The sequence below is a fragment of the Hypoxylon fragiforme genome (genome assembly GCF_022984875.1).
Source record: "Hypoxylon fragiforme strain CBS 206.31 chromosome Unknown GGS25scaffold_9, whole genome shotgun sequence".
In the NCBI taxonomy this organism is placed as follows: domain Eukaryota; kingdom Fungi; phylum Ascomycota; class Sordariomycetes; order Xylariales; family Hypoxylaceae; genus Hypoxylon; species Hypoxylon fragiforme.
In genome coordinates, this window is record NW_026054764.1 from 1,627,160 (window position 1) to 1,639,394 (window position 12,235).

The 12,235-nt window shown below is 46.2% G+C and overlaps 1 protein-coding gene across 1 annotated transcript; it reads right to left on the reverse strand.

The window, feature by feature from the left end:
• Positions 1-3,213: 3,213 nt before the first annotated feature.
• GGS25DRAFT_453589 (uncharacterized protein) lies at positions 3,214-5,753 on the reverse strand. The gene is made up of 3 exons (XM_049258867.1): positions 5,261-5,753; positions 4,993-5,149; positions 3,214-4,932 (listed from the first exon to the last, which is right to left on the reverse strand). Exons 1-3 carry the CDS (start codon positions 5,314-5,316, stop codon positions 3,307-3,309), a joined length of 1,839 nt encoding a protein of 612 aa, XP_049113163.1. The 5' UTR covers positions 5,317-5,753; the 3' UTR covers positions 3,214-3,306.
• Between the last annotated feature and the right edge of the window lie 6,482 nt (positions 5,754-12,235).

Genomic DNA, 12,235 nt, shown 5'->3' on the forward strand with positions numbered 1-12,235 from the left:
CCCTCTGTTGTGGGAGGTTACCTGCATACTTGCCGTCTCACAGGAGTCACGGATACCTGCGTAGGTACCTAGGCATGGTTACCTAGGTCGGCGAATATCTAATACCTACATAGGTATCTATGCGACCTATGTATGTACATCGGCGACCTGACAGGCTCAGCCCCGGCCGGGCCTTGTTGGAAGTCTCCCCAAGCCCCCGGTCCCAAGGGCGGAGGCGGCGATGACGATGATGATGATGATGATGATGATGATATCGGATCTTATCTTTTATTCTTGGTATCGCCGAGTGCGTCCGCCTCTTCTAAGGTTCTCAGCCTCGCCGTTTCAGACTCTGTTGCACTCTTAGGTACCTACCCAACCTCCCTCCCTACCCGCAGTTTCAGCCCTAAAGCCCTAAAGGCGAGTGTGTGCTACACACCTGGTTACCTACCTACCTACCTACCTATACGAAGATGTAGTGGTAGCTATCTAGGTAGGTATGTAAGCTTTGTCAAGCCACGTACTCAACTACCTGAACCATTCAGCCACACAAAGCTGAAGCTAAAGCTAAGCTATATTGTATCGTGTCGTATCGTGTCGTATCGTATCTGTCGTACGCCGATTACTGCAGATGTAGTGTACCTAGTGAGCGGATATCGGTGATACATGCATATACCTGGGGAAAGGATAAACGAGTGTGGTGGCGCCGGGGAGGAGGAGGAGGAGGAGGAGGGAGACTTGGGTAGGTTAGGTAGGTAGGTAGGTATGAGACAAACGTGGCTTTGCTCTGCTTTACTTTCTTTCAACAAACTCCCGAGTCCGAGACAACAACGTTACTAGCAGGGCAGGTAGGTATTATTATTATTATAGGCGTGTTTACGAGTTTGAACGTTGTTCAACTCTTCTTCTTTACTTTCTGCGCTGAGGGAGTAGGTATGTAGGTAGGTAGGTAGGTGTACTCGCGGCTACTCCTACTTTCTCTCCGCGCGGTTGTATCTACATCTTTTTTTTGGACCACGCCGTACATATGCATATACTTCGTAGATCTGTAGGTATGTACATACCAAAAGGTCTTACCCGGCCTCGTGCAACGTGACACTCACCTTTGTTGCACACCAGAGCTATGGGTTTTATCTGACATAGCACAGTGAGTACAGGTATGTCTTCAACCCTTAGTTATTAGTAATCCTACATTCTACCTAACCTAGAGACTTAGACGCCTATGTAGATCACTTACATCCCACATACCTACCTACCTACCATGCCTCCCGCGTACCTAACATACTTAACCATAACCGCTATACCGAAGGGAAAGCAGCCGCCACCGCCGTAAACAACCAGTTAGATAGAAGAGAAGCCCGGGGGCTAGCTTTATCGGACGGTGCGAAGCATGTATGTAACAGTACCTAACGACAACGAAACCCCCCCCCCAAACCCCTGGAGACAAAGCCCATGAACGGCAACGAAGAAGAAGAAGAAGAACAAGAAGAAGAAGAAAAGCTAAAAAGGAGTTTATTCCGGTGGCGCCACCTCCTAGCACCGAACCGATGCTGTCCCGCCGCCGCCTGGGTACTACGGTAGGAGCGTTACCGACCTGCTAGTAACCCTACCGTCCCCTACTCCTCCCGTTCCTATTCCTGTCCTCTCAGAAAGCCCCCCCTGCCCCCTAGGTTAGTTAGCTTATAGCCAACTCTACCTACCTAACCCAAGTTTATACTTATTTAGTAACCGGGTGAATCACGCAAGTATGTATGTTTAGTAGGCAGATATCATAGATCTCTCTCCTCTCCTCGCCTCGCTCCTTTAAGCGGGTCGACCTACCTACCAAACCTAGTCTACCTCGTGTCTGCATGCACTCCCCACCCTTTTTCACTGCTTCCTTCCCGCCTACACAAACCAAAAAAAATAAAAAATAAAAAAAATAGAAGAGATAAGAAAATTTTTAACCTGAAAAAACCTGCGGCTCTGCGGCACCGACTACTGTAGTTTCCACGCCAAGCTGCACCAAGCGGGTCCGTTATTTATTTGCATTGCCTACCTACCTACCGAACCAAACCTACATACATACATACATAACCTACCTACCTACTACAGTGACAACCTACCTAGGTTAGTGTAGTTGATGATGGATGTGCGGCGCAAGCAACCAAGCCCCCCTCGCAGACTCAGAGAGAGTATCCAAAACCTACTTACTTAGGTAATTATGGTAAGCGTTCGTTCCTAGCTACATAACTACCTATGTAATTAAGTAAGAAGCAGAAACGAACCTGGCTGGGGATACAGTAGCACAGTAACAGCACAGTACACACACTATTTATTACCAACATAACAGAACAGAGCCGCATTATCAACCCGGGTTAGTAATATGTGCTAATAGCAACCCTCGAATTAGCCTCACACTAATTCCTAATTTCCTACCAAGAAGTCTACCTAGACGGATGCCTCTAACCATACTTGGCTTCATTCAATGTCCTTGTTTTAACTTACTAATTACCTACAGTAGTACTCTCTACGACTAGTTCAGGGGTTCAAACTTTGGGATTATGGATATTGGACCCTGAATCCTTGGGGGCTGGCACGACGTCATTGCCTATCTTACTTTGCACACCTAGGTAATAACCATCTAGGTAATAACCACCTAGGTAATAACCACCTAGGTAATAACACTGCAGCTAAACATCAGTCACATCAAACATCGATACTAATCTCATTTGCCGTCTGGTCACATATGCCCATTGAGCCCTGGTATCTCTAACTATTGTACAATCTCCCCCAACGCCGTTCCCCATGTCGTCTCCAATATTCCCTTTGTAACATTTTCTTTCCGGGTAGAATGCGACAACGTCAACTAAACACAACCCCCGTTAATCATTCATCATGTCCATCTCTCTATCGCTGCACTATGGCAGCAAGCAAAAACGCGAGCCGCCAGTCGTATAAAAATGGGTGTTTTGAATAGGTATGAAGTGAGGAACCACGATGAAACCGCCTGAAGCGCCACGCCATGCTGTGAAATGAAGAATTTGCATGGTGCAAAAAATAACAAAAAAAAAAAAAAAAAAAAAAAAAAAGAGCGAAGCCGCCGCAGGTTGCTAGATCTAGCGTATGCCACGTGGAAAGCCAAAAGATAAAATGTTTCATGTATCCAAATACCCTTCGAGGGATCCAGAGCAATATAAGCTCTTCGATGCTCTATAAAATAAGATGTTGTACAAGTCGCAGGTTCGCGATATAAACAGGAGTCGAACTAAGATAAAGTAAAAGAATCGTAATTAACCAAACAGCCCCAATGTGCTAAAGATGCAACATGGGAATATTGGCGGCCGACTAAATCTCTACCTTGATTCTTTTGGGTTCACCACCATCCGGCGCGTCCGGTCCATGGCCATTCGTAGTATCCGGACTCTTCCGCTTCGTCGGGTTCGGTCCATTCTCATCCCTCAGAAAGGAAGGTCCTGACCCAACCACTGGCGTAGCAAAGTTTAGAGGACTTGGCAACGTAGTACTTTCGTTGCCCCGAAAATTCCATTCCGGGTAAAAGCTACTAGGACTGGGTAGGAATTCATTGTTGAGGAACCGAGATGGAAGCGCTGATACAGGTGTGTCGATATTCATACTATTGTTCTGGTTTTGGGGTGGGGGCCTAGCAAACGGATTTGGCGGGCCGGTGGCTCCCGCAGACAACATGGCCGACGCCGAAGGTGAAGGAGGTGGAAGTACCACGCCTGTTCCGGGGCCATCGCCATTGCGGCGCGCAGATTGCACAGTCGTATCCGTTGTGGTACGGGGAGAAGTAGCTGTATCACCAGCGTTACTGCCAGCTTCAGACTGCTCCTCGGGAATTTGCACCTTTAGCCGAGGTCGCGAGCCGCCGCCAATCTTCAAGCTGTTAGAGCGCGAAGGCGGAGTAAAGGTAGTTTCAGGAATCGTGGATGCAGAGTTATGAGAGTGAGACAGGTTAGACGTGTTCGAGCGCTGCGGAAGGGGTGGAGATGCATCAGCTTTAACTCGCGGTACCGCACCAAGATCTATAGATTGCGATCGATCGCCTTCTTCCTTTATACGAGGCTCTGCATTAAATGAAGCCAAATGCTGAGACAGAATCGATCGGTTTTCGTCGATCGGCGTAAAGATGCTGTGCTGCTTGCGCTGTGGTAGTTTTTTGATCGCAGATGCCGTGTCGAGTAAAGGCTGGCCGGGTCTGTCCTGAAGCTGATCGTGTCTAGGCTCCATGGGCGCAGGCGGCTGTTGAGGCTCAGGCATAGATTGCGAGTGCTGTAGTGTCAGGTGCTGTTGTGGAGGCTCTAGATGCTGAGGCGGCGGTTGAGGAGGAGACATATGAGGCGTTTGTTGACGGGAAATCTGGTGTGTAGGCTGTGGCGGAGAGTGACGCGAATGAGGCGGCTGGCCTTGTGCAGGACCTTGTGGAGGGTAAGGGGGAGGCACAGATGATCGGTGCTGGTCCTCCATGTAGTTATGTGCCTGATGCTGCTGTTGAGCAGCAGCGGCGTATTGATGATACTGACCCGGAGGAGGTGGTGGAACCCCATGCTGATAATTAGGCTGACTCTGAGGGTTGTAAATGGCAGGCTGAGGCATATACGCGTAGCCATTAGTGACAGGCTGAAGCCCTGGTTGAGGAATGCGCAAGTCGCGTCGGAAACCATTTCGAGATGACGGCCTAGATGCGATTTGTGGCTGAGGGGTATGTCCTCGAGGCGCGAAGGGCATTCCGTTGAGTCCGTTCATCGGAGGCGAGGCGGAAGGAGTCTGATGTCGTAGATGTGCGAAGGGAGGTTGGGGTTGGCCGTGGCCGTGGAAATGAGGAGGGATCATTTGAGGCTCGACAGATCCTTCGTGACCGTGCGGGGGAGTACCGTCTCCATCTTCGTCGTCGTCATCGTCGCCGCCGTTGAAATCGTGCGGGCCTTTATGTTCGCTTGGGCCGCCATGCTGTTCTTTGTGTTAGTCTCTTTACCCTTGTCAGATTTGGGAAATGGGGAATAAACCAACATATGAATATCTCGTAATCAGATCTCGCATGTCACTCGAGGAGTATTCGTAGAGCTTCTTGTTGCTGCCGAATATGATTACAGCCACGTCAACGGAGCAGAGCACAGATAACTCATGTGCCTTCTTGAATAGACCACCCTTGCGCTTCAGAAACGTGCTATAAGACGGGGTAAAATTAGCTAGCCGTTTTAACACATATGGAGAAAGGGGCAGGAATAGCAACAAGAAAAATAGAATAGAATGATGCAAATCGCGGGACTGAGCTTACACAGAACGGTTCCTGTCATCCTTGATGGCTTTGATTTCGATCTTTCTTCGTCCCATCTTGATTTAGATTGTGTATTCCGAGGTTAGAGAAGGGAAGTGGGGAAAGAGTAAATTGGTGTCGGGTGAATAACAAATTATAACGGGAGACAAAGCCACGCCGCTCAATCGCCGTAGGATTTTTGAACTCGGCGGGTTATAGATTCCTCGACCAGGATGACAGCGACGACGCGACGGGTAGTGACATATAAAAGCGTTGGTCGTAAAATGTTTCTTGTTACCAAGAGCACTATTGAAGTTGAGTCGGCAGGAATAACTGTAATCTTATCTGACAAGTAACGGTGGCAAAACGTGAAGGTTTCAAGCTAAGGTCGGGGACGAATATATATACACTGCCAGTGTCCGGGAGGAGGGGGGGTCCCTGGTTGATGACTTAATCTGACGTGAAGGGGATGTATGACTGGAAAGGCTGAGGGACTCCAAAGTAGATAGAGGACAGGATGATATCGAGTTTTGATGATGGCAGTGAATGAATACCTAGGTAAGTAGGTAATCAAAAGTAAATATAGTAAAAGGGGGATTAGGCCAGGTCAAGGTCAAGTACTTGAAGCAATGAAGCAGATCGCCCGCGATATTTTGATATGTTGATACTTTTTGAAGGGGATGATGCTTGAAGGATGTTGTCTATATCGAAGGAGTATGTATATTGGAAGGGGATGTGAAAAAGGTGGAGGGAGTGGCGGGATAGATATATCAATATAGAAAAAGACAAGAAGTCGAAAAGTCGGACTGAAATGTTCAAGGCTCTTAAGAATGATCAGAATGCAGAATGATCAGAATGATTTTTTGTGCAGGGTAAACAGCTAAGGCTATGATGGGTTGTCGTTATTCTTCAATCAGTTCCCGAGAATATACATTGATACAATACATCAATTCAAATCGACGCACTACTTGGGACTTGCAGGACGATGGGGCTGAATCTGGCGTGGTCAGTTCTAATAATAGATAGAATCGTGTTCACTCGAGAATTTTGTGTGCGGGAGAAACTTGAGAAAGTGGGAAAAAGGTTCAAGGAATTTTGGGGGGGGGGGGAGGGAAAATGAGGTAGGGAAAGGGCGGGGGCATGGTGTCACACACTTTTTTTTTTCTTCAGGACTGGGATACATATGTATGGATGTTAATAGTTAGGACAGTTTTTTCTTAATCTTTCCAAGGTTGCTAAGACAATTTAAAATGTTAACCTCTAGGGCTTTAGCCTTGGAACTTCCAGGGCAGCCAGGGCCTTGCTTTAAAACTGTTAGCCACTAACCATGCCCAACTAGTAGCGGAAACGTCCTGCTAACCGTTCCATGACCCACTACATTTGCGGCACACCTCGACGCTAAAACTACCTACATAATTGGCCAGGTACAAACTTAGCTAGTATGATTCTGTAATAATGTGTATGAAGATTGAGATTGTCAGGTACCTTACGTAAGTTTATTTGTAGTATATGATGATGGTCAAAGCTTTACTAGGTAATGTTCAAGTTCCCTGAAAGGACAGTACTTTATACCTATTAACCTAGGTAGTTAACCTATTATGTACTTCGTACCTGGGTATGTAAGCAGCAATATGGCAAGAGTGGGCAATAGTGGGCAATAACATTGAATAATAGGAACATTGAAAGTAGTATATTCTATACATATCATTGATGTAAGGAGCAAATAACTTCCTAAGCATAAGTCCACAGCAGTAATGTAGCCCTGGGGCTCTAGCGTGTAAAGACTATGTAACATTACCTAAGTACGTAGAAACATTGAAGGTTAATACCTACATACGTAGTAGTACTGATCCATACCCTAGGTATATATGACCCTAGGTACCTAGGTATGTATGTAGGAAGTGAGTGTAGCGCGACCGACCGACCGAACAGTCTCACAGGGGTCTCTGGCTCAATGGGTAAAAAGGCGGAGGGGCTCAACTAACGGTTTACCTTAATAGTATGTGCCTGTGCTTGGTATCATACATAATGTAATGTAGGTTAGGTGATATGTATTGAACCTATGCCTACATACACTACACTAAGTTACATATGATAGTATGTATGCGGTACCTGCCTAAGCACGGGACGGTATGGGAGCCGCGTGGCTTAGACAAGACACCAAAAAAACAAAAGCACTGTGTAGATATCGTACACCATACACTGCTCCAGGGCTCGCTTTCTGATGTTCCGATCGCGTCAACAAGCACCAGCACTTACATCCATATAGCTTTACTAATAATACATACAAACCCGACGGCACATACATGCTAGTACCATACAGCTATGTATCCAGCAGCCAAGAGATAGACAGACCCTAATTAACCCACTTCCCATCTAGGTACGCTATAGCATCGAGAATCCATCCAGAGATCTCATATCTTTGGGATCCTTGGGAGGTTCGCAGCTAAGCGATGAAACAGCCCCCAAATGGGTCAACTTCACTATTCTCATCCTTCCTCTACCGGGTACCCAGTTCGTAATGTTAGTCAGTCCACTTAGTACTGATAGTCCTCGTATGGTAGTTAAACCGTATATAGTATGTTATGTATGTTGGTTGTAGTATCTCGAGGACCCTTAGATAATCGTGCTTTGGCGGGCTTGGTGCTACGTTTGAATCTTGTGCTACCGGTGCAGTACAGTGTAAACGGACAGCCGGATTCCTCAGCTTTTTGTTCCAACCTTCAAGAGTCGTACAGCAGCACCGCCATGCCATGTGCCATTAGGTATGTATCTAACCTAGGGACCTATGTATTGTCACTCCAACTTTATCTCTAGCTAGTACCTAACTACCTACCACCACTCTTTGAATTTTGCCGCTCATCAACCTCGTAAAGAGGTTTGACTATAGTATGTGGTATAGTGTATATGGTATGATGTATGTATATTGGCCGTTGCGCCGTTGCGCTTCGGCTGGTTTCTTGTATAGCGTTTTTCATATGGATAATATGTATAGGGTGAAGGACCCTTGTGGAGATCTACCAGCGCCGGATCCGGGGAAAACAAGCCCAGAACGGTCTCCCTCCCCCCATGACCTATGTACCTGTTTCCTCATTTCGATACTTTACGGTTCCTGAATCCTACATGTGTCCAGGTACATATTTCCGTATCTACTATGTAAAGCAATTTCCGCCCTTTCCAATACTACCTAACATCTCACGGCCCGAGATGTTGCTTTTTTTCTACTACTACCTAGATGGTAAGTAGGTATACTACTAGGTAACATAGTATCTACGGTACAGTACAGCTATGTTTTTCCTATTTACCTTTGTCAAAGGCTACGATATGTGATAATGAACAAGAATAAGCAAACGTACATCTTCAATTGTTACCCAACTCTTACATTTCTAACTTGATCATCGAATTCACAGCCCCGGATAACTAGTTGGATCTAACTAAGCGCGACATTGACGTCAAGTCAAGTCGGTGCCGAGACTCCCCCAAGTCAAACCTGCATAGCTATAGCTGCATAGGTAGCTTGCATACATAGATGTGGTGGGTGCACAGCTTGATGGCTGGGAAAATCTCACTTCGGTCACACAAAGAAGACCACTAATCAGGGAGAATGGGGATACATAGACAAAGTCGGATAAAAAAGAGTTGAGGAACAAACAGTAGGATTCATGTTGCTTGGCGGCGCAGCTTTTTCTTTTGTGGTATAACTATTTTTTTTTGTATGTGTCCCCTTTTTTATTTTTCCTATTCTCCATCGGAGCCGACGATCTACCATCGTTGATCTTTAAGCGCCGGGGCTAGGAACGTGGGAGGGCTCTTGTTACGGAAGAGATCATTCGTCTGTCTCTGTTTTTTTTGTTTTTTTTTTCTCGAGCTGCAAGCAATATGACATGGCTGGGCAAGATGATGTTGTGTGTCTAGTGCAGTGTGCCGTTCTGGCATGGCCCCCCCGGAATAAAACTCCCCTACATCGTAGGGTTCATAGGTGTGTGTTGTGTGTAACTTGAACTCTCCCCCCTCCCCTCCCCCATGCTCAACGATCCATGATCCATGCCTCCAACAGCCGAAACGCTAAAAATAGAACTATTTATAGAAGCGCCATGCAGTTCCCACCTTACGTACCCTTCACCTTACTGCACCTTGCTGCCCTTTCTGGCCAATTAGCCCTCGACTCGGCCCCCTTTCATGTGAGCTAATTTACCCTACTTACCCCAACACTTGATTAATTTGCCCGAATTAATGGCCGAGCAGACATAATTTACCCAGTTCCCCTTTTAGGTCACATCCCGGCCTTAAGAGCGTCAAAAGAGAAATCCCACTCTATTATGTTTGTACGATTTTTTGCACTTTCTGTTTGTTTATCTCAAATAACGCCTTCGACGTACATTAGGGATGTAGTATGGCATTAGAGACGTAGTATATTGATATATAGGTCCCTAATGTATGTGCGTTGATGTAGTGTAGGTACCTATGGTACAATATCTAAGTCAAAAGTTCGACCCAAGTCCGAAAGTAGAAAAAGTCATCCCAAAGGAGGACATGATCAGCTCGGAGAGCCGAGAAATCGTGTTAGATATTCGCCCTTGGCGGTCGAATGAAGAGTCGGTGGCCGCTTATCAAGACTATTGCATAGAGGTGGATACAAATACCTGGTACATACCACACAACCTACATACATATTACATACAGGACATCACATAAGAACCTGGAGGCTAGACCTACTACACCTTAGTTACCGTAGTAAAACTCCACGTGTCTGCAGAAAATCACAATATTTGCATGATCATTCTTCCATCCATTCTCTCCCTTCCTGGTTTGAAAACCTATGTACACTAGAATATGTAAGCCAGCGGCCCATAGACCAGGGGCCAGGGGTTGAGGGCCTTTTCCAGAAGGACGCTAGAAGTTCTTGCAGATGACGATGATAATGATGACGATGATGATGATTTACAGTACATACCTGCCCTACGGCGACAACGACGACCAGGAACGAGCAGGGGAAGAATTGTTCAACTAGAATGGAATGGTATGATAGAAAAAAAAGAACAACCCCATGCTTGGCACTTTCGACGCCCACGCGAGCCGCACGTAATACGGCGTGCCCTGAAGGAATAGTTTCTCCTGCAGTAGTTGTTGAATCCTTAATCGTCCCCCTTTATCATTTTTTTTCTTTATCTTTTTTACTTCTCTTTCCATCCTCCATAATAGTTATTCCTCATTGTTGTAGGCCCGATTAGTTTTCCCCTTTTCTTTATTCCCCAAGCCATGCGGTGATTACACCTGTCAAGAGGCGATGGTGCCTGTATCCTGTCAGTTCAGCGCCGATGGTCAGACTGCCTCGCATATTTTACGTGGGGGGGAGAACTGTTCGTAGGCGGGCAGGTATGTAAGTAGGCAGGCAGGCAAATAGACGTCAAATATTTCTTCCATATTATGTAGGTAGGTAGGTTGATATTATATTGATGATGTATGTGCAAGCCCCCTCCGGCTCCCATTCGCCCACCTCTGGAACTATCAGGGGCCACCACCGCCCCAGAATGCAGGCAAACTATCCCAGAATCTTTCGGCATCGACACCGAAAAATATCCAACTTTAGCTTTCTCAGATAACTTTGCTGCTGCCTCGCCTACCCGCGCACCTGCTAAGTTTAACCTACCAGCTACCTGGACACCTACAGCCTGAAAACCAAAAACATACAACGGGTCCTACGGATCGGATCGAAGCGCCGGACGCATCATTCATCAGCCTACCTAACTAGGTACTACTTGTATACATAAAGCTGCCAGTATAAACTCTATCTTTACTTATATACCTAGGTAAGTAGGATTTGAAAATAAGCAGCACCTACATGTCTAACCTCGGTGCTATCGGTGCTTACATGCGTAGTGTATAGCCCATTGTAGGTGTATATTCCCAAAAGCGAAGAGCAGAAAAGGAATGCATTCTTAGAATATAAAACCATTTATGGAAAAGCCTTGGAGACTTTACCTACGAACGATCGGGCCCGGAAGCCCGGTGCCGAATCGTAAATATATGCACAGCCTCCTTTACCACCACCACCGTTAGCCGCCGCGACAGCCCCCAAACTATGCTGTCAATTCCTCTCCATGCAAGTCACTTATTTCCCGCCGATGATACCTACTTACTTGCCTACCTACCTACCTACCTACCTACCGAGGTATGCTACAGTTTCTCTCCCCGTAACTATATGTCTTGGTATTTAGGTAGGCATCGTCCTTTTGCTCTTATGCCTAGGCTAGTTAGATAGATAGTAAGCATACCTACTCACCCACGTCCGCCCAGCACCAGTAACAACAACAACACATCACACCACAATATAAGCGAATATTATTCTGGCCGCCTTATTCGAAAGAAAAGACCATTCCTCCCCTCTATTTTCCTGGTTTCCTATTTTCTGATTCGTAGGCCACGCCAAAACGAAAAAGGGCAAACTAAATCATGCAGACTAGGTTGCAATATCGACTTACCACGTGCATATTACCGTCACATTTGATTACCACCACCCGACTTTTCTCAATACCTTTTTAAAAAAAAATCTTCCATTTGTTCGTTCTGTTCTGCTTCTTGTCCCTCGGTCTGTCTTCTCTTCATCTTCTCCCCCCCTGCTACTACTCTAGCATATACCCACAACCACATACATACATACATACATACATACATACATCCACCGCCATTATAATGATTGTATCGCCTCATCCGTATCCCACATCACCAGCTATGTCGTAATAGGTATAGGCTCGCCATTTTGAACCCAAAACGACGTATCCTCTAAGACAAGACAACCCCAAAGCCAAGTCAAAAGCCACGGCAAGGCAAGGGGTTAGAAAGTAACAAAGTAGCTTACCTAACAAAGAACACCACCACCATCATCATCAATAACCACCAAGGTTAAAGGAGTTTACTCCACTCGCAAAAACTACGTAGCACGAAGAGGTAGTATGTAGATAAAATATAGACGAGATGCATGTCATTGCCTACTTA

Bases quoted from the DNA above. Each gene is read 5' to 3' on its own strand.
- GGS25DRAFT_453589 (XM_049258867.1), bottom strand. From the start codon at position 5,316: ATGGGACGAAGAAAGATCGAAATCAAAGCCATCAAGGATGACAGGAAC. The intron at 5,150-5,260 runs GTAAGCTCAGTC...CCCGTCTTATAG, and splicing joins GATGACAGGAACCGTTCTGT to CACGTTTCTGAAGCGCAAGG. The intron at 4,933-4,992 runs GTTGGTTTATTC...CACAAAGAACAG, and splicing joins TGATTACGAGATATTCATAT to CATGGCGGCCCAAGCGAACA.